The sequence below is a fragment of the Nelumbo lutea genome, chromosome 5 (genome assembly GCF_056320005.1).
Source record: "Nelumbo lutea isolate HS-2025 chromosome 5, American lotus-T2T, whole genome shotgun sequence".
Lineage (NCBI taxonomy): Eukaryota > Viridiplantae > Streptophyta > Magnoliopsida > Proteales > Nelumbonaceae > Nelumbo > Nelumbo lutea.
Genome location: NC_142688.1, coordinates 77,042,798 through 77,065,727, shown reverse-complemented (window position 1 = coordinate 77,065,727; position 22,930 = coordinate 77,042,798). Strand labels below are relative to the sequence as shown.

The 22,930-nt window shown below is 39.8% G+C and overlaps 1 protein-coding gene across 8 annotated transcripts in view; it reads left to right on the top strand.

Moving 5' to 3' along the window:
* Positions 1-5,864: 5,864 nt before the first annotated feature.
* LOC148852984 (cullin-associated and neddylation dissociated) overlaps positions 5,865-22,930 on the top strand; it is a 73,515-nt gene continuing 56,449 nt past the window's right edge. For 2 of the 8 annotated variants that reach the window (XM_088944507.1, XM_088944512.1), the window contains exons 1-9: positions 5,869-6,036; positions 6,875-7,024; positions 7,865-7,971; positions 8,090-8,259; positions 9,508-9,718; positions 15,294-15,459; positions 15,631-15,760; positions 22,549-22,663; positions 22,770-22,927. In XM_088944507.1, coding sequence (XP_088800633.1) covers positions 7,936-7,971; positions 8,090-8,259; positions 9,508-9,718; positions 15,294-15,459; positions 15,631-15,760; positions 22,549-22,663; positions 22,770-22,927 — 986 coding nt within the window. In that variant the 5' untranslated portion in view covers positions 5,869-6,036; positions 6,875-7,024; positions 7,865-7,935. Of the gene's footprint in view, positions 6,275-6,874; positions 7,025-7,864; positions 7,972-8,089; positions 8,260-9,507; positions 9,719-15,293; positions 15,460-15,630; positions 15,761-22,548; positions 22,664-22,769; positions 22,928-22,930 lie in introns of all 8 variants that reach the window. The other 6 variants (XM_088944508.1, XM_088944513.1, XM_088944506.1 and 3 more) reach the window with 5 other exon arrangements.

Genomic DNA, 22,930 nt, shown 5'->3' with positions numbered 1-22,930 from the left:
CCTGGACAAAATCAATGCCATCCTACAAATGAGACCACCCCAGAAATTAAAGGAGGTTCAGAAGCTGAACGGTCATTTAGCTGCTCTGAGCCGCTTTATGTCCAAGTCAGCAGATTGCTGCCTACCCTTCTTTAAGGCCATAAAAGGCAAAGGCTTTGAATGGACCGAAGAGTGCCAGCTCGCGTTCGACGAGCTCAAAAGGCACCTCGCCAGCATTCCAGTCTTAATTTGACGCGAAGTGGGTGATGTTTTAGAACTATACCTCTCAGCAAGTGACGAGGTGGTCAACTCGGTACTAATAAGAGAAGTAGATCAAGTCCAACGACCCATCTATTATGTTAGTAAAGTGTTGTAGGGAGCAGAGACAAGGTACCCATAGATACAAAAGTTATCCTATGCACTGGTTATAGCAGCCTGAAAGCTCTGCCCGTACTTCCAAGCTCACACCATCGTGGTCCTTACCAACAAACCTCTTAGGCAAGTTTTGCTCAAGCCCGAGATCTCGGGAAGGTTGACAAAGTGGGCCATCGAGCTCAACGAGTATGAACTCCAGTATAAACCGCGAACTGCTATCAAGGCCCAAGCCTTGCAGATTTCATCGTAGAATGCACCTACCCTACCGAGTAAAGCGAGTACTCAGGGAAGGAATGTGTGAGCTCGAAACCCTGGAAGGGGAACAAGTACCTTGGGCATGGAATATTGTCAACCTAAGGTAGTATCACCTATAAATAACTGAGTGAACCACGAGTCACTCTCAGGGCTTAAGGGCCAAAACACCGAGCTAACAGAGACCTCGACACAATAAAACCCAATCGCTCCTATGCCATGGGCGAACACCGAGAGCATGGCACGAGCCTCTCATGACTCGAGGGCCAAAATGCCGAACTAACAGAATCTAGCATAATAACATAGCCACCCCTATGACGCGAACATATTCTAAGGGGCTAAGACACCAGGCTGACCAAGGAGCTCGGCACCACAGTACATGATACATCGAGGGCGCAAGCAGACTAGCAAACTCCGCGACGCTTAGCTCACCTCGGCATACGACCAGAAAACAGTTCAGGCACATGCCTTACTATGCCTTATTATCAATCACCTCGGTTTACGCCAGAGGACAGTTTGGGCACATGTCTTACTGCCAATCACTTCGGTGTACGCCAGAGGACAGTTCGGGCACATTCCTTACTATGCCTTGCTGTCAATCACCTCGGTGCATGCCACAAGATAGTTCAGGCATGTGCCTTACTACGCCCTACTATGTCAATCACCTCGCATACTCAACCATGATAGCTCGGATAAAACAACACTTGGGAAAGAAAGATTAGTTTCATTAACAAGTAAGTTTTGTACAGTGAGCTTGCCAAAAAAAAACTACTACAAAGACTGAGCTCGCAGGCTTGGAATACAAGGACAATCACTTCGGGGGCTCTTCGTCTCCGCGTGAGACCTCCTCAGGAGCTTCGGGCTGGTCAGAGGCGTCCGCTTCTTCGTCACCATCCTCCTCTTCTGAATCCGGATCCTTTGTGGCTTGACGAGTTATTTCATCCGTGATTCGCGAGGTGGTGATGGCACTTGTGTTAAGCTCGGGGTACGTGTGCCTTATCAGCCATCTGCTAAGCTTGAATCCCTTGCAGTAAGCCTCCCCCAGAACGTCATCAAATTTATCAGACTGGAAGTACTCTGCAACAGCCTTGACCTTCGTCTCCTCTATCGCTTGAGTGAAGATCTCGGTCTTCTTTTCGAGGTCCGCCTTGAGGAAATCTACCTCGTGCAGGAGGGCCTTCTTATTCTCCTTAAGGCCTTCTGCCTCTACCCTGAGAGCGTCCAGCTTGCCCCTCAGCACACCCTTCTCGTATGCCAACTCTACCTTGAGGGCCTCCACCTCGCCCCTCAGCATGTCCTTCTCGCGTGCTAGCTCGTCTCTCTCTGCCATTAGTGCTATAATAATATCCCTCTGGCCCCTGGCGCTGCTCTCCAACCGGTGGATTTGCTCGAGAGCTGCCCGCAGATCTGTATGGGTAGCACGGGAAGATTCCTCGGCGGTCAGAGCCCGCTTCAAGTTCCTCTCGGACTGAAGAGAAAGAGCGTGCATGGCGGAGTTCGCCTGACAAAGGAAGTTAGTTAGTACTGAATAAAAGTATATATATAAAAGAAAAGGAAAGGAAAAATGAAGAGAACTTACCACCATAGTATGGGTGGCAGCTCGGGCTCTGAGCTGAGCAGGGTTAAGCATATCGGCCCAGACCGAGATTTCCTCATTGTAAACGGCCCCTTTGCTTTTATGAAGGCCGCATGGGGGACCAAGATACTTCGGCCCCCATCCGGGCTCCCCGAGCTGGAGACTGTCGTCTCAGTTGTACGAATGGGCTCGGCGGAGACTTCGGCTACTACGTTAACAGCCCCGATGGCAACCTCTGGCTCAACTGCTGCCCTCATAGTGGGCTCGGCTGAAGTCTCGGGCTCCCTAGGTGGTATTTCCTCCTCCAAGTCAATAATTGGAGGAGCCCCAGGGAGCTCGGGCTCGGAGGTTGGAGCCGGTGGAAGCTAGGGCTTGGGAGTGGGGGCTGGTGGTGACTCAATACGGGCTCTCTTAGTAGCCCGCTTCTTCCTCCCCTTCATGTGCTTGAAGAGCCGATCTCCCTTAAGTTTGTCTGCCTCCATGGGACCTGCAACAGAGCTCAGCATTAGTACTCGAGTAAAAGAAAGGAGCAGGCTAGATGACTAAGGTACTAACTACCTACCCGGACTCAAGCTAGCCTGGATGAGCATACTCTCGGTGATGAAGTCCTTAAAACTACAATCGACATCAGCCCACAATTAGAATGTCTCCCTAGTCTTCGTGTTGAGGATGATGTCGAAGTCTTAGATAGCCGCCCTCTAGTAAGTAGGTAAGGGCCACCCTGCAGGGTTCCGGACTACGAAATAGTCCTGCTTCCAGGTCGGGATCTTACTAGGAAGCTTATGCATCAACTTGAACCCCGGGCGAGGGGACAAGTAGTAAGCCCTCCTGTGCTCGGGGAGAACGCATGAAACGTTCTTCTTGATGGTGAGGATAGAACATAATATGTCCAAGTTAAGTGGGAGGACATACTCGTAGCAGAGGGAGATAGTCCCAACCACGTTACGAATCGAGTTCAGGTTCAGGACCTCTACTATGAGTGGATGGAAGGGAAGGCGTAGCCCGGCTATGAGCTACTCCCGAAAGATTACGACCTCATCAGGGCCGTGCTCCCATGGGAAGTTGCCCGCAGGAATACTATAGGTGTACTCCTTGGGTAGATTGTACTGCTGTATAAGGTGGCAGAGCCTATCTAGGGTCATGGTGGAGGGTCCGAACCTGTCCGGCATCTGACCTCGGTGAGAGGTGGATGCCAATTTACCCGAGGCCTCCCACACCTTGGGGGACTAGACTCTGGTAGGGTTATCCTGAGTAGAGGTACCCACCTTGGGCACCTCGGGCTCATCTAATTGGTTATCAAAGGAAGACATAATGAAACTGAAGAAGAGCTAGGGTGACTCACCAAAGAGAGATGGACCGGACTTGGAAGAGTTGACCCGAGTTGGAGGCTTTGGACGCGAGCTTAAGACTACGGTTGAGGATTTTTGGCAAGGGAAAATGACCAGGACCCTCACTATTTATAGCCACTATACGCGGGTGTCAATAGTTGAGATCGGAATGATCTGACGGACCTCGTGAAAACCGGTTGCACGGCCTTCGAGGCAAAATTGGTTTAGTGCATTTTTTGACGTCCGCGGAGTCCATAAGTCACGTGACGTCCGCGCGTAGACCGTACGTGACCCGAGCTGCGCCTGGTAGAACCTAGCAGAGAACTGGTCCAACCAATGAGCTGGCAGATACGAAAGCTCAGGACCCGCGCTAGGTCAGAACCCCTAGCATGGGGAGTGGGGGGCAATTGATGTAGGGTGATCTGGCCCAACCTTGTAGTACAGGGACGTGTGTATATGACCTAGCATAAGTGACAACTCAACGCGACAACTTGGGCACAACTCGGCGTAGTGAGCTCGTCGAGGCTCGGCCAAATGACTCGGCGGGTGTGACAGCTTGCCTCGAACCTGAGGGTGGAGCATCCCGAGCTCCCCCATGCAAAGGGACTCGAGCTCTCCCTTCCTAAGAAGAGAGCACCCCAGCTTTTGGCCAAGTGTCCCGAGGGAGAAACACCTCGGGACAACACCGTCAAGACTCTTGTTCGAACTTGCTTAAGGCTCGCCTCCAGTGCGGGCACCTCGGCGTGCCTCGACACCTCAGTGCAAGACAAGCCTGCCCCAGGTGGTTCGGTGTACAATAGCTCGGCATACTGCTGGGAGATCTGCCTGACATTCGTACCTATCGGATCCGGTGGCAGTGCTAGCATCCCTTTCCAGTCGGCGTTTTGCCTGCTGTCTCTGAAAAGCATGGCATGCCTAATGAGTCCGTACCCTGCAGTAGCAGCCTGCACCTACCACCTTGGCCCTGGTAGTAACAACTAGGGCAGTGGCGGTTACGCCTGATGTGACCGAGCTTCGGTATAAAAGGATCCCAACCCTCACGAAGCAAAGGTATTGAAGTTAGCACTTTCAACACTCTTAACTCTCTGAGTCTTCTCTGAGTTTCCTCAGAGTTCTAACTTAGCCATCGGAGTGTTCCCGCCGGGAGAGCTCCCCGAGAACCCTTCACCTTCCTCTTCCTCTCAGGTGCTGTTCGTCACAAGTAGGAGCCAACTCTCAGCCAGTTAGGAGTGCCCATATTGTGCTGCATCAATTATATACAAATGCATATATAATATAATATATAGAATATATTTTTATAATTATATAAAAATTTTATATTAAAATTAATAAATATTATAATAATTGGTTTCATATTTTGATCGGATCGAATGGGGTCAAATTCGAATTCAATCCAATTATTAATCGGGTGTAGATTGTAACATTTGAATTTGATCAAATTACATAAACATATCACCTGAATCCAAGATAGTCGGATCGGATGTTAGATTAAGCCTTTGATTTCCGTGTATCATTAACAAACCTAGTTTGAACCACTAACCACTCCTCCTCCGACCATTGCTACATCGAATAGTCGGTGGTAACTGGTAAGTATTCATCATTCATTTATTCTCATGCTATATTACTCTTATCTGTTTGATCCACATGCCATTGCTACTCATGTTTATTAATTAGTATTAATATAATTTTGTTAATTATTAAGATTCAAATATTACTTTTATTAATATTAATTGTTATTGATATTATTAATTACTACTAAATATTATTAAAGTTGTAGTTAATATTACCAATTATCATTAATATTACTACTAGTTTGTAATTAATATTAATATCACATTTGTTATTTAATATTATTAATTATTATTAATATTATTTTTATTAACTATTAAAATTCTTAGCAATTTACTAATAATTTTCTATTATGTATATTACAAAAAATAATATATTATTTTTTGATGATCAACAACATAGATTATCTCAAATGTTGTAGTTGGTATGATTGAAATATACCACACCTTGCATAATGCCCATGGAGGTGTGGTGTGGATTAATCCCCACATTTTTGTCCATAATGTAGAACAACTATTTTGTTATGGTATGATTTGTTACTACCCAATTTCTTATCTATGCTATAAAATATTTTAATAATAAATTATTAAAATAAAAATTTAATTATTTTAAACCGCATTATATTCATTCCTTAATTATAAAATTTGATTATTTCAATTTCCCTTGTCAGTCCCCTATAATACTGCATATAAGCGGGTAATTCGGTGTGAGCCTTTTGGGTTGACCCGACCCATTGACAGCCTATGAGATATATAGCAGGCCATCAACTTGCTGCCGCTCCTTTTACTCAGGACAAGTGTCGTATTCAGAAGAGCTGTAAAGGCCACTCTCTTTAGGGCGTGTAAGCTTAGCATCCCTGAAAAAGGAGAGAGAGACAAGGGAAAAGGAAAGAACACTGAAGCCCTACCTCCTGCCATTGTGGTGCGGTTGATGGCTTCGAGGTCTGAGTAAGGTCTGGTATGATATTTCCTCTTCCTCCTCCTCCTTTTTCACCTATTTCCACTTATTTGAAGCAGAAACACAGAATTCATTCTCCAGGGGATTCACTCCCTTCTTTTTCATCTTCTTCTTCGAGGCAGAAAGAGGGGCTTCGCTCCACCTTCTTTCTCTTCTCTGAGACGCAAGCAAAGCCTTCTTCTTGTCGTTGTCATTTTAATCTTAAATCAGTGTTTTATCGGGAAGGGATTAAATCCAGGTTGTCTGCTTTCTCGCCAATACAGGAAATAATTTTTTTTTTTTTTTTCTATGGGTCCTATGGCACTAGGGAAAACAACATTGTGTCACATTGGCTGCCTATTCGTAAAAATGTTGAACAGAAATAGCAAATGCAATTTCAGCTAAACTAGCTAGACCGTAATTAAGTTTAACATACCGTAGGGAATAACTCACTTGCAGTTGTTTTTATTCTTTGTAATATTTTTGTTTTATGAAAAATAAATTGGATAAAACAGAACTCTTTCAAAAGAACTCATCCGTCATGAGTTGCGTCTGCATTTGGTTGCTAATTAGGAGAAATAGGAGGTTTCGATGCTCGTACTTCTCAATGTGCATGTTTTTGCAACATCTGATCTTCTTTCTTTTTTTATGGGAGGAGGACCCACTCTAGTTTAAGTAGCTAGAAGTCATCATTAAGTGGTGGAAAAAAGCATAGTGTTATTCAGATATTTTTATTGATAAATAATGTCATTGTTACTGGTAAAGCTATCATTTTTTAGATACCTTTTTTTTACATATTAGATCTTTTAGAGATAAAAAGTTGCAGCCATCTCAAGCTCTCTTATGTGTTCAATTACAGGGACGATTTGAAATAGTCATTTTTCTGGTTTTTTCATGTTCTCAGAGAGTGGTTAAGTGGCGCGGTACTGCTGGATTGAGTGTGTCTAAAGGTTGTGTTTTAGGTGTGGTGCAGGCAGCTACGTTGGTAACTGTAGCATTCGCTATCCAGGTATGCTTATCTTTCTAACTCTAAGTTAATATCTTCTTTTTTGATAGTTTTACGGGATTGTGGGTCTTTGCTTGTTAATTTTGTTCTGGTCTTTGTATTCTTATGGTATAGATTAAGTATCTTCTTAGTCTTTTGATTTCTTATAATTGGCATAATCTAGACTCAGAGTAAGTTATGGATATCATAAATTTTCATGCCTACTAGCTCAGTTGGAAGAATACTTAAGCCTACTTATAAATGTAAACTATCTAATGTTTTATGTATGATTCTTCAATTCTTATGAACACATATAATTAGTGGCCTACAGGGGACTTGAACCAGCAACTTTCATGGCAGGATACTCTACAGACTGAGCTAATAGGCCATCTTTTAACTTATATATTTGATCCCTTAACATTTATATCATTGTATGCATTTTCTATTATTTACAAAATTAGAAAAAAATTGATTGCTGTACATCTATTGCATTATATGCATCTTCAATTTATATATCTTTGATCTCGTTCAATGATATATTGCATGGATTTTATCCTGAATTTTATTCCTTAAGCTTCTCATTTCTATAAATTTTCACATTAGTATCTTGTGTCTTCTCATTTCTTGTTTTTACAGATTGTCACTGTTTTTCCAAGGATGAAAGTTAAGCTAGAATTTTGTCTTATACCTGTTAAAGTGTTGGTTGTGCAGTGCTTGTTTATTGATCATATCATTACATTGCCTTTTACAAATTTCATTGATTTCTGCTGCTAATTGCTTGTTAATTTTTTTGGTAACTGGCTAATTGCTTGTTAATGTGTGCTTCACTTTTACATTATTAATCACTTTCTTTTTCCCATTCAGGTCTGGTGATATAACATAGCATACCAGGGTGGTGTTACATATAGGCATTTTCCCCTCAAAGTCACGTAAAAATGGCAAACATAGCTATAAATGGTATACTGGAAAAGGTATGGACAAGTCACTGAGAACTCTCTCTCTTTCTCTCTCTCTCTCAAATGCTCTTTTTATAACTGCAGAAAGAAGAATTATAGTGGTTGTGTTTTGATTCCTTCATTTTATTTCCAGATGACAGGTAAGGATAAAGATTACAGATATATGGCAACTTCTGATTTGCTGAATGAATTAAACAAAGAGGGGTTTAAAGCTGATGCTGATTTGGAGCTCAAAGTGTCAAATATCGTCTTACAACAGCTTGACGATGCAGCTGGCGATGTTTCTGGATTGGCTGTCAAATGGTTTGGAAATTTTCAGTTGATTGCACTTCTGTTGACCAAAGCATGTTTTGCTATTTGGAGTTTCTGTTTCCTGTTCAAATGTCTTCTAAAATGTCTAGTTGTCAAAAATAAGTTCTGTGATAACTGCTACTGTAATATATAATCTCAGTTCATTGCTGTAACTCCTCCCCTATCCCTCTCTTGTCATGAACTCAGCTAATGTTGATTAGTTGATGCAATACATGCTCTTCATTTAACCATTGCACTGGATACAATCATTGAAAATGATTCAGGCAGGATGTTAATATTGGTACTTATAGCTTTTGAGAGTATGTAGAACAAAGTATTTTTCATGATCTTGTAATGAACCTTTGCAACTCCTTTGTTTTAAAAATTGGGCTGTCTTTAATTACTTTTTCCCATTACAACATATGAATGAAACATTTTAACCGAGTGTTTGGGTTATTTGAATTGCATTTTTTATGCTTTTGTTTACTGGGGAGATCTTTAGCATTGATTGAGTTCATAAACTTCTCTCTTGCATCCTGGCCAATACATTGCTGGGCCTTTGTTTGAGACCAATGGTTGTTTATGTCCATTTTTTCAATATCTGCTTTAACATCAATTTCAGTTATGGTTAAAAACAAAATAGAAACCCCGAATTAATGCTGGAATCTTTGCACTGTTTCAATTGAGTTTTATTTTTTATTTTTATTTTGAAGTGTTGAAAGCTTTGGAATTAAAATATAAAATATATCAACTTATTTTAGAAAATTAAAAAGCTTGGCAGTCTTGTCTGGCAGTATGACTAAGAGGGGATGTGGTTGAGTGCATGTTTCAGTTTTCTTTCATATTAACTTTAATTATCAGTTTCAATCCTATCTGTTAACGATGGATATGGCATAATGGAATGGTGAAACAGGATTCATGTTGCCGACCCCATATAATTGGGGTAAGACTTGGATGATAATGATGATGCACCCTATTTCTGTTATTTTGTTCATGAAGTGTGCCCTGTGAGGTGCATTTGCTAAAAGGAAAAAAAGTGGTGAACCATGTTACATAGTGCTAACTAACAGTCCAGTTATACTTGTTTCTGTTAAAAATTAAATGCCAAAGACATGGTGTTGAACTGAAATTTCCTCTACATGTTTGTCACTTCTAATCTTTTGTGGTGGAATAGCTTCATCTTTTAGTTTTCTGTTCATCTAAAGTTATACATTTATACGCTTCTTGTTGGATGTGCTTCACATTATTTTCTTCTTGCAGTCTGGCACCTTTGGTGAAGAAGATCAGTGAGCAAAGAGTTTTAGACATGACAGAGAAGCTCTGTGATAAATTGCTGAATGGAAAGGATCAGCATCGTGACATTGTCAGTATAGCCCTTAAGACAATTGTTTCTGAAGTCACTAGTGCAACTGTTGCACAGCGTGTTCTTGTATCCCTTTCTCCACAGGTAATAAAGGGTATCACTGGTGCTGTAAGTTCCTATCTGCATAACCTTTTTTTTTCCAGCTTTCCCTTTTTTTGTCTGAACATATAAGTTAGGGAACTGGTGGATAAAACCGATGAAGCTTAAGCTTTTCAACTTCTCTGAGTTCAGAAGATCTAAACTCTGCTGGAACTGAGAAAATGGAAGAGAGGAAGGTGACAATTCCGGAAAAGGAGGTTAATGTAGGGGCTAAGCCAGGAGCTGAAAACCATGATGGAGGTAAGGCTGGAGGAAAGGAAGACACAGATGGAGGTGAGTTTTCTGATGGACAGGTTGAAAATCAGGTTGAAGAAGACTTGATTTTTGAGGAGGCTGAGATTGGTAGGCTGGGTGTTGATCTGGGTCGAGGGAGTAAAACAGAAGAGAAGGAAAAAGATCAGCCTAGTGGGTTAATCAGCAAGAAATCACAGAATGTGAGAACTCACAATATTGTGCATGTGACGAAGATCTTCTCAAGGTTAAAACTCGGCTTGGCAGGGACAGGACCTACAAAAAAATATAAATGGGTGTACAGATGGAAAAAGGTGAGAGATATTGGGATAACTGGCACTGATCATACGGAGGTAACAGTGCAAGCTCAGTCACAGGACACCCTTTTGTTTAAGGAACAACAGAAAAACAAGGTGAATGGGTTCGACTCTGAATCTGGTCCGATACGGCTAAGGCTGGAAAATGATGATGTTGATGAAGTTTTAGGTAAGGTAGATAGACAAAAATTGGTGGATAGAGAGGTCACAGTTGGGAAAAGCTTGGGTCTGGTGTTCTACGGTGGGGAGGAATTTGCTAGGAGGGCTTTCGAAGAATTTGAAAGAAAAATTGAAGAAAAAAGCACAGCAAAAAAGAAACAAGGAATGGGATGAGGAATTCTCGAATCAAGAGGATGAGTTCACAGATGAAGACTTATGTGGGCATCTGGAAGGGTTCTTGCTTCTGTTTAGATTGGGGGGGGGCTTGAGCTTTTTTTGGGGTTTTTGTATTGGGTCTGTACCATGATCTTTTTTTTTTCTTCCAAAATTGTTTGGGTATTCTTTTCTTTCAAGTTGTGGTTTTATTGGGATCTTTTTTGGATTTTCTGAGGATGCACTTGCTTCTGGTGATATCTTATCACCTCATGAATTTTTATTTGATTTTTCCCAAAAAAAAAAACCTCTGACTAGGAATTATTTAAGCATCTTGTACCATGATAAGCATATCTAAAATTCTTAGCAGACTTGAGAATACACTTTCTTGTCATAGATGCTTTGGATTATTTATGTAAATTGTAACAAAAAGACATCAATGAAAAATGCCCATTTATTAATGGTAAATGTGAATAGTACAAGCATGCCCCTATATATATATATATATGTTTTTTTTTATTTTCTGGGATTTTCACCAAACACAGCTTCTGGCTTTTTGTGTGGCGCCTACATTACAAGTTACAATGTTGGAAGCCGCTGTGGGAAAGCCCTCCCAATTTCCCAAATGGGCACTAACTTGCCCTTTCCTGGGTTGTTTAGGCTGCTTCACTTAAACATTTAATTAGAAAATCTGTTCCTTTCCTAGTATGTTTAAAAAAGTTGAGTTCTCATCTCAACAATAGTATTTTTCGACTTTCCAGGGTTTTCATCAAACATAGCTTCCTAGATTTCCATGTGGGGCCTATCAGTGTTTTAACAGTGAGAGGTGCACAAAAATCACAAGAGTCTATATGTGCTTGAGGTGCAAGGCACAAGGTGAGGCATGTGCCTTTTTGTAAAAGGTGCATAGTTCTTTTGAAAAATAAAAAAATAGAAAAAATGTAAAAATACATATAAAAATTAAAAAAATTTTATCTATGTTTATAAAAAAAAATTAAAAAATTCAGAAAAATTACAAAAGTATTATCTATATTTATTAAAAAGATAATCTTGAAATTCAAAATTTCAAATGAAATTAATTGATTTATGAGGCCTATTAGATAATTTAGACTATTAGTTCAATTGGTTGTATGTTTAGTTCATGCATTTAAGATATGCCAATGCAATCTAATGTTCTAACCAATTAAATAATTAAAAAACATTGTATCAATAATTCAAATTATTCATGATATTATATGCTAATAAAATGTGAGATGACATCTGCAATTTGCATACAAATTATAAAGTATTTAATATTATAAATAAGAAACAAGAATACAAATATAAAAGAAATTAACGGATAGTTACTATGGGGCTTCACCCCTGTTTTTGTGGTAAAAACATGTATTATATATTGTAAAAGAATAATAGAATAGCAATGGGGTGAAGCCCCTGATTTGAGTTAAAAGCATTGAGAAAAAAAGTTGAACAACAATGGGGCTACACTGCTATTTTTGGAGTAAAAACATATATGATACATTGAAAAAAACATGAATAGGGTGGAACCACTGCTTTGGAGGTACAAAAAAATAAAATGCTGAAGATTAATGGGGAAGAACCCCTGTTTTTGATGTAAAAAAAGTGAGAATTAATGCCTGAGGAATATTGGGGCAGAACCCCTGTTTTCAACTTAAATTCAGTGAGAAAAAATGGCTGAAGAATTTATTTATTTTTTGATCAGCAACACAAATGATTTCATTAATAAGAAGAAAACATGGTTACAACAAGAGGTTGTGAGAATGAACACAGCTTTAGAAAAGCTGACCCAACCCCAAAATTACAACTGAGCCCAATACAGATGAGTTCTTTATACCCCTTGCTTAGCTAGACCATCTGCCAAGCTGTTGGCAGTTCTCCTCGCCCATTTGACTTGGATTGTCATGTCCTTTGATGGCCATTTAAATCGCCTAAATTCATTCCTCAAATTCCATTTCACCCCTCCCCCTTCTTCAACCATTTTAACAACAGTTTTCAAGTCTTCCTCAATGATCAGTCTATCAATACCCAACTCTTTTGCCTTTTTGACTCCATATGCTGCATTCAGTAGTTTTGATCTTGTGACATCACCTTGTTCAGCAGGTCCCGAGAATAAAGTTATAATGTGTCCTTCATCTCTAATGACCCCCTATGCCTGAGGGGCCCGGATTACCCAGACAACTCCCATCAAAATTCAGTTTCTTCCGGACACCTATTGGGGGTGACCACTTCTTAGCAGATTTCTGTCTTCTAGATAATGTGGCAGCAATAACACCCCAAGCCCTGAAAAAGTTTCAACCTTGAAATCTGAAAACAGTTTCAGGCTTTTTGCCTAGTGTGCCACTCTCAAAGTTATGATTTCTACCAAGGATTCGTTGCTTCTTTCTCTTTTTTGATTTCTTCAAATATTCTTGAGTTTCTTTCCACCCAAACAGTCCAAAGCACCACTGCTCTGGTCCACCTCCCCAAGATCTTAGCCCTCTTTTTAGTGCAGCTAAAGCCAGTAGAGCCAAACAATTCTTCCAACCTATCAGGGAAGACCATCTACACCCAAAGAGGGAAGCAAACCAATTCCAAATAAAGCTAACAAAAGGACGAGAAATTAGAAGATGGAATGCAGTTTCACAATTTAACTTATACAAGATACACCAACTGGGGGACAAACACCAAGTTGGTCTTTTTCTTTGAAGCAAGCCAAGGGTATTAATACAACCATGAAACACTTCCCCCCAATAGAAAGACTGATTTTAGGGGGAATAGGAAAGCACCAAACTTCCTTGACTGGGAAATAAGGAGAAGGAGAGGTGGCTACTAAGGAATCAAGGAAAGATTTGCAAGAAAACAATCCATCAGAATTAAGGCCCCAAACCTTAGAATCTGAGCCACCTTCTCCCAGAAACATTGAGTTCAGAAAGCCTAAGAACTCGGACGCACTAGGAGTTTCAGATTCTCTAAGTTCCTGTTAAAGCCAAAGTTTCAGTTCAGCCCTGAAGGATGGGGGTGCTGACCTAAGAAGTCAGAAATAGGTCTACTCTTAAACCTGGAAAGATCAAAAAGAGAAGGAAATCTCTCACCCAGAAAAATGGCTGAAGAATATTGGGGCAGAATCCCTGTTTTTGAGGTCAGTCAACATTTTTTTTTATATTTAAAAATAAAAAAATGTTGAATGACAATGGGGTGTTGCCCACCCCTATTTTGGGGGTAAAAGCATATAGAATATATTGAAAAATAAGAATTGGGTGGGGCCCCTGTTTTTTAAGAATTTTTTGATGAGAAAGAACGGAATGTAAGTGGGACAGAGCCCCTGTTTTGGCACTAAAATGAGGGAGTAAATGAAAAAAGAAAGAAAAGAAGAAGAAGAAACAAAAAAAAAGGGAAGGAAGGAAGAAAATACCTTAACCAATGAATGGACTTTCCCCCTGACTCTCACACTCGGACAAGTTGACTGGTTTTCCTTCCTTTGAGCTAAGTTTTTTCAAGTTTGTTTACTCTCTATCTCTCTCTGTTAGATACATTTGTAGGTTTTTTTGGGTTTAGAATACATAAAAGTTGAAAAAATAAAAGAAAATGATTTTAATATATTATAATTATGGTCCATAAAAGTTAGAATGATACGGTTTTTTATCAATGATTTTAATATATATTATTTATAGGCATATATTCAAAATATATAATTATGTTCTTCTGTAACATTTTTTTGAGGTAAAGAAGGCATTTTTTAGTAAAAATAGTGGGGCAAGGTGCCTTTTGCTCCTTGTGAACACGCAAATCTCAAAAAGTTAACCAAAATAAAAATAAAGATCACCCCAATTGGGCATCCAAGCGCAAAGATATGGCCTTTAGAAGTTTGCGTTTATGTGCTAATAAGTTAAAAAAACTGGCCGGTTTTCTAAAACCGGGATCGGGTCATCAGTAGGCATCTACCCTTAAATGTGCCTTGGCTCTGCAACTAGGCACACCTTTTAAAACACTGGGTGTACCGTAAAATGCTGGAAGCCGCTGCAGGAAAGCCCTCGCAAATGGGCACTAGCTTGCCCTTTCCTGGGTTGTTTAAACTGCTTCAATTAAACATATAAGTAGAAAACCTGTTCCTATGTAAGTATGTCTTTGTGCAGTTGCATTGATGAAGCAACCAGGATAAAGCAAGGAAAGGGTTTATTTATCAAAACATGTGCTGTCATGTATTCATGTAGTATTTGCAATACAAAGTGTTATTGTTAGGAAGAATTTGGAAATTCTTGTTGATGCTTTGATGGATGTTCCAGGCACCTCATATTGTAATTAATTTTCTGTCTGTTTGGGATGTGGTTCCATTTATCTGTTCAATATTGAGTTTCACAGCAAGTGTTTTGTTCATTTTTTCATAAATAAATAAATGTTTTGTTCAATTTGGTGTCCAGGTCAAATATTTTTGATGATATTGCATCTTTGTTGGTGTTTAAACTGTTTTGTATATTTCTTTATTCTAATGTTTTGGATTAAAGATCTTTCTATCTATTTGTATGATACAATTTCGTTAATGTTGCTAATAGAAAAGTGCATGTGAATGCTTTCATCTTAATCTTCACTGTATATGCCTTTCTTGGATTTTATTTTCACACTTGAGCCTTATATATTCAAACCGTATGTCAGAAATTTCTTTTGTGCTTAACTTATATTCCCTAATGTATTTATTAGAGCTCCTTGGCTTTTCTGCTGCCTGTTTCCAGGGAATGAGTACTGAAATTAAATGCGAGTGTCTTGATATTCTATGTGATGTTCTTCATAGATTTGGGAATCTCATGACGGCTGACCATGAGATGCTGGTAGGTGCATTGTTATCCCAGTTGAGTTCCAATCATGCTACCATCAGAAAGAAGTCTGTATCATGCATAGGTAAGCTTAAATAAGTTTAGTACTACCTTATATTGTTATTTGGTAATGATTCCAAACAAAATGCCATAGCAGCCCTCCTTCAAAAAGCATGCTGCAATAATTTTAAGTTGGTCTGATAATTGTGGCGATGAGGGACTGTGAAAAGAATCTGACAGACTCCTTCCTTCCCAGCCTCGCTTTCTTCATGCTTGTCAGATGATCTATTGGCAAAGGAAACAATAGAAATTGTTCGGCTTTTAAAAAGTAAGGGCCTAAAGCCTGAAATGACAAGGACAAACATTCAGATGATTGGAGCACTAAGGTAAGCCATAAGATCATCTTTGCAGTCTGATGCCTTATTTTTCTAATTTTATCATGTTGATTTTCTTTCTTTTTCTTTTTTGGCAGAATGTAAATTGAATAAGAGTTTGGGAAAAAACCGTGGGTGGTTTCTCTTGATGTTCTCATTTTTGCAGGCTTTGTTGACTTTCTTGCTTTTAAGATATTCTGCTTCTTCCTCTTTTCTTTGTTTGCTTCTGGTATCACCTGGAAATTAAGATGAGAAGTTGCTATGACCCACCTAACCACCTCAGTCACAGATTTAGCCTAATAAAAGAGGTCATAAGATATCACCCTAAACCCACAATAGTCCAAAACAGAGTTTCCTCTCCTCCCTATAACACACCATCCTAATAAATCAATAGACTTGAACTCCCCCAACATCATATCCTTGACCATTTTCTCCAATCAACACCCACCCCACATCCATCCCCTTACAAATAACTTACACACCCTCTCCAGTCAATTTATAATAAACTTTCTTACTCCCAAGACTTCAGATTCAATCATGCCCCAGCTCTGTCCCTGGTTTCTTATTTCAGAAAATATTTTCATGCAAACCTTCTTTCGATATATCTTCTTTTCAGCCTCCTAACCTTCTTCCGTAAAATATCATCTTCCTTTTGATTTACTAACTCTTTGTCGAACATTTCACCCTGAATAATATTTGCATGTAAGTCTCATACCTTCTGCTGACTGCTGAGGTCTCCATCCTAGTGATCAGACTCATCTTTTGACAATAAAGTCCTGCTATTGTTTTTCTCTAGCAATCAAATCTCATCTATATCAGTTGCAACATTGCTTCAGATGTCGCTCCCTGCCTCCTTCTCTCAGCCTATCAGCGATCGATCTGGTTTTCTGGCAGTTAATGTCTCTTCTTTTAGAAACCTTTTTGAAACTTTTACAGGGTCCTAAACCACATAAGCCATTTTTCAGATGAGAAAAAAACTTAGCGACATAAATTAATCTATGGTTTTTTACACCTCAAATTCTTCTACCTACACAACCATTTGTCTCCTTTGGCATCTTAGTTTCATCTATCACAGAAGAAGATCCCTTACCCTTAACATCATCACCAAAAGCAGAAAAGCTGTGTTATAGCTTCTACATTTTTTTTGAAGAGTAATAAAGAGAAAGGTTACAAAAAAGAGGTGACAAGATGGCACCTCATGGTCCTCATCCATAAGCAACATCTAATGACCAACAAATACATACTAATGGCTGTTACAGGTCTGAATTTCAAGCACATTCCAAAAGTTCTCCCGCAAATCTGATCTACTAATCTGTTCAAACTCAGGGAGCACCAGAACCCAATCTGAGACATAATGCCTTACTAGGGCCACCAGCACCTCAATATTTTTGGACTTGTTTCAATGAATCTCCTGTTCCGCTCATTCCAAATAACCTGGCATACAGCAAAAAGGGATACAACTCCAGACTATTCTTGCTTTTTTGCTCCTTTTATCTTTGGCCAGGAAGAGAACAACTTAGCTGAAGACCTTGGCTGGAAGGTACATACTTAAAAGAGGGTCAAGTAGAAAAAAAATGCAATCTTACAAGAGTAAAACCATGGTTTTTAAAACCGAACCAGTCAGGGGTCCGGTTACCGGTTTGAACGGTCCGACTGTTTGACCTGAACGGTCGACCCATTCTGACAAAAAAATAAAAAAAATAAAAAATAAAAAAACTGAAAAACGGTCAAAACTGTTCGAACGGTTAACTGGCCGGTTCAGCGGTTTGCTGACCAAAATCAACGGTTTTGGGGAAAAAAGCGGTTTTGGGGGTAAACGGAACCGGTCAGGTGACCGGTTCCCGGTTTTCCTGGTCTGGTCTGGTTTTGAAAACCATGAGTAAAACAGGTGGTGAACTGACTCCTCTTCTGAGCAAAATAGATAGCAATAGCTAGGGGTGTTCATGGGTCAGTTTGGTTCAGTTCCAGGCTATTTGGCCAACTGAACCGACTTGGTCGGGTTGAGGAGTCGGTCACCTGAAACCGACCAACCAATGATGAAAACTGGCCAACTCGGGTTGTATCGGTTTGGGTCGGTTTTTGGTTTAGTTGGTTGGTTAAAAAAATTAAACTCAGAAGCTAAATTTAAATTTAAATAATTGTAAATTGTAATGATATTATTAAAAAGTAAATTAAAAAATTACAATATAAAATATTTTAAACTAGGAAATATGGGAATTTTCTCACTTTCCCATATTAAAAAATATAAATATTATTATATATTGGGTCTGTTCAGTTTTGGTCGGTTTAAAAACGATCAAACCAAAACTGACCTGACCTCTCAGGTTGGCATAAAAACTAAACTGAAATGGACCAAAGTAATTAGAAAACCAACCAAATCGGGTAGGATTGGGCCGAGTTGGTCGGTTTGGTTGGTTTCATCGGTTTGATGAACAACCCTAGCAATAGCTTGAGGCCCCTGTTCTTTAAGTGGTCTGAAGTCAGAATGTTGTCCAAGGCTACCAACCATGCAAAAGCTTCCATTCTAGGTGGCACTGGGTTCCCCCTTACTGCTTTTACCTGATCTGAGACGAACTGGTCTTTAGCTAAGGCCAAATAGAAAGATTTTACTGTCAACTTTCCATTTCTAGATTCTTTCCACCATAGTCCATCTCTTGAAGAAGCTGACACCTCTGACTGTTGTAACTTTTCCAGAAGCTGAATGCACCCTTCCAGTTCCTGATCCAGCAGGGGTCTTCTAGGGCTCCACACAACCTGTTCACCCCTTACCTGAGTACCTCAAAACATTGACTAACCGGAATTCAATGGTCTGCCAACCTGTATAGGCTTGGGCATATCTCACACAATTTCCTTATCCCAAATCAATCATCCTCCCAGAATCTTACTCTTGATCCATCTCCCACCTTGAAGCTGACTAAGTCTCCAAAATTCTGACTAAACCACATAATCCCTTTCCAGACACTTACCCCATAAGAATTTGAGACTTCCCTGTCTTTCACCCAAACCTCATCACCCATACTTCCCAACTACCACCCTTGACCAAAGGAAATCCCTTTCCCTCTTAGACCCAAACCTCCACAACCATTTGCCTTGTTAAATACTCTTATTTTCATAAAACCCAGTCCATTATTTTCTTTACGTCTGCACACTTTACCCCATTTTACTAGGTGAAATTTCTTAGGATCTCCACCCCTTCCCATTTTTTTGGAAAAGGTAAGGTGATTTTATTCAAATCAAAAGCACATACAAGCTGGGTTCAGACCCAAAAGGCAGCCTGAAAACCACAGCAGTTACATTCTCCACTAGGAATTAGAGCTAGGGAAAGAAGACAATTTCAGACTTTTGAATTCCTCAGATACAGACACCCAAGAAATCAGCTTGCCCACAGCTCTCTGAGTGATATCTTCAGGACTTTTAGCTTTATTACAGAAAATTCTACTATTCCTCTCAGTGCAAATGGACCATAAGACAGCAGCAGGAATAGTCCTCCATACCAGGCTCCCTTTCTTGCTTAAGCCTTTCACATTCCAACTACAGAGAAGCTCCTTAGCCGATCTAGGCATTATCCAACTGAAATCCAAGGCTTTGAGAAAGTGTCCCCAATACTGAGAGGAAAATGGACAATGAATACACAAATGATCTGTCGATTCAGCTTGATGCCCACAAAGACTACAGGAAAGATCCATAACCTGGATGCCCTGCCTCACCAGATTAACTCTGGAAAGACATTTGTCAAGGGCCATCGTCCAAATCAGAAAGTTGGCTTTTGATGGACTTATAGGATTCCAGATCTGTGAAGCAGGAAAATCAGTGAGACCCACATGGCAAATTTTAGAGGCAAGGGATTTGACAGTAAATTCACCATCCCCACCCCTTCCCATAGAAAATCCCTTTGCAATTTCTCAACTTTCTCAGCCACCCTAGCTGGAATTTTTCAGTAATGATAGGTAGTAAGTCGGCGAACTCAGGAGAACACTTCTAATGAGGGCATTCCTGCCCCCAAAAGAAAGATATTTTACCTTTCACCTCTTCAATCTCTTTTCCACTCTTTCTACAATTGGCCTCCAACTTTCAGCTGTAGAAACCTTGTTCCCCACTGGTAAACCCAAGTAAAGGAAAGGTAAATGCCCAATACTGGAATTGAAAACAGCAGCCAAGCGCTCCAACTTCTCCCTTCCTACTTCTGCCACACCAAGCAGCTGACTTTTATTCAGATCAGCATTCAAGCCTGTCAACATTTCAAAATTAGCTAGTAAGGCCCTTAGATCAACACATGTTTTTTTATCAGTTCTCAAAACCTGTTCCACCAAAGCATCTTAGAATATGAGGGTATCATCTGCATACTGGAGATATGTGATACAGCCAAACAGGGACCTTCAATACCCACTCTAAAACCTTAAATCCAACCCAACTGTGCACCCTTCTCCATGAGCAAATTCAGAATTTCCACAACTAAAACAAATAACAAAGGGGAAATTCAATCCACCCCTTGCTGCAAATCCCTAGAGGCTTGGAAAAATTCCTTAAAGACTCCATTGGACTAGAGAGAAGGAAACAGGTGAGACACATGAAAACATCCATCTCCTCCACTTTTCCCCAAAACCCATCAATCTTTGCACCTCCTCCAAAAAACCCCACTCCACATGATCATTAAGCTTATACACCAACCCAGTCTCCCACTTCTCAACATCGAGCCAACACACTCACTATCTATCAGCACCCCATCTGAAATCTGCCTCCCCTGACAAAGGCCATTTGAGCTTCTCTCACTACCTCCTAAAGCACTCCCCTTAACCTCCTGGACAGCAGTGTAGCCATTATTTTATATTGGCTGCTGATTAGACTTATGGGTCTGACCTCTTTTAATGTTCACCGCCCCATCCTTCTTTCGGATCAACGTGATGAAAGTTGCATTAAATCTCCTGTTAAAACTCTTGAGGTACAGAACTCCTTAACAATCTGAACAAAGTCCTCTTCCAGAACACTCCATCCAATCTTGATGAAATTAAAATTAAATCCATCCGGGCCTGGAGCTTTATCCCCATTTATACTCTTGAAGGATTTTTTGGCTTCCTCTCACTCCATCTCCCTTTCCAACCAGATAGCAGATATTTCACTCAGCTTCTTTAGCTCCAAATGGACCAAACCTCCTAAAGTAACCCAACTACAGCCCCTAGCTGAATAGAGGTTGAGGTTCATATAGAAATGCAGTACTTTGCATTGAATTTCCTCCCAAGTATCCATGAACTCCTCCCCCACCTGAATTCTTGTAATAAAATCCCTTCTCCTGGCATTAGCAACCAGAATGGAAGTAAGCTGTGTTTCTATCCCCCTCTTTCAACCAAATTCCTCCTATTCTTAATCTCTTCTTTTAACCACTGCAGTTTTCTAGCCAACCTGAAGCCAGCAGAACCTTCCACCTGAAGATGTTGCCATTTCTCCTTTACCCACTCCAAGAAGTTTGGTTCACTTAGCTAAATGTTTTTGAATAAAAAAGGTTTAGCCCCATTCACAACAACAAAGTTCCTTAAAAATAAAGGTTTATGGTCCAACATGCTCACTGTCAATGCCTCTTGTACTACTTCCACCACATACTCCACCCAGTCCCCTGTGAAAAGAAATCTGTCTAGTCTTCTGAATCCACGCCCAATCTGCTTACATGAACCTCAACGTACCCAATTATTGATTCTTTTAAACCCTTAGTCTGTTCTGGTGACTTGCGTACCCTTGATCTGATATCAATGAATGAACAACATTTTCTTGTGATTTTCCTATTTTTAAAACATCATTAAGAGTGGCAAACTTGTAAGGCTCTGTTTTCTCCAAGTGCAAGTAATCTCCATGGGAAAGGGATTGTCATATTCCATCAAATTTGACTTCTGTTCATTTATCTTTTCTTTACTGGATTGTCCTCTCATTTGCAAGTTAAGTCATCCTTTCTGAAATTCCGTACCTTGTACTTTTTTTTGATAAGTATTCTGTCCCTTGTACTTTATCCCTATCTTCTAGACTCCACTGGAGCTACATGAATATCTGCAAAAATTTGTCTAGAGAATTGATAAATGTTGAAACCATCCTAAAAGCTTAATTTAGGGGAATATTGCTCTTGCAGTAGTATGGAGGAGCAATGGGTGGGATTTTTGATAATAAAGCGTCCCAGGAGGATGAACTAATTTGGAAAGGTGTGGCATCTATTAGCATGCCAGTTTCAAAAGAGAATTAGTGCTGTCCCTTTGTCTACCTTTTCATCTTTGGGTTCTTGTTTTGATCATTGTTGATATTTATATGCATCTAAAGGTAGCAATGGTTTCTTGTACAGTGCGTCACTGTATAGGCTTTGGATGCTTAGTTTTCATTTTCGTACAGTTTTAATATAGTTTCAATGCAATACTTTAACTATTTATAAGAATGTCATCAATGTTGTCAGGATCCCAAACTAAGTGTCACTATGTGACCATCTCAAACTCAGGTTTTCCCTTATTCTTCCATTTTCAATGTTATGGAAGAATTTTTTACTTGCATTATCTTCTTTGATCAATTTACAATTTTAAATGTGCAATATGCATGACTTTATCTGTGATAATTATTTATAAGAAAAAAACTATGTATGATAGTTAGTAGTGTGACTATGCAGTCTTCATCTTGTTGGGTTGGTATTTTGAGATTTGTCATTGGTATTGAGAATTTGTAAATCTAATTCTAGTTGCTTGTATAGATATTTTAATATGTTATTAGGTTTGGTTCTGGTGAATATCTTCACTGTCATACTGGTAACAAGCTACATCATTTCGGTTGTTTAGTCGTGCTGTTGGATATCGTTTTGGACCACATCTTGGAGATACTGTTCCTGTGCTAATTAATTACTGCACAAGTGCTTCGGAAAATGATGAAGAACTTCGTGAGTACAGCTTGCAGGTATTTTTCCTCAGTTTCTTTTCTGCTAGGCCCTTGCTCCTTGTTGGAAAATGATGGTAACGTTTCATTTCTTATCATACATGTTGGATTCTAATTTTGATTGCAGGCACTAGAGAGCTTTTTACTTCGATGCCCTAGGGATATATCATTGTATTGTGATGGGATTTTACATCTTTGTCTGGAATTTTTAAGCTATGATCCAAACTTCACTGATAACATGGAGGAAGATACTGATGATGAGAGTCATGAGGAAGAGGAGGATGAGTA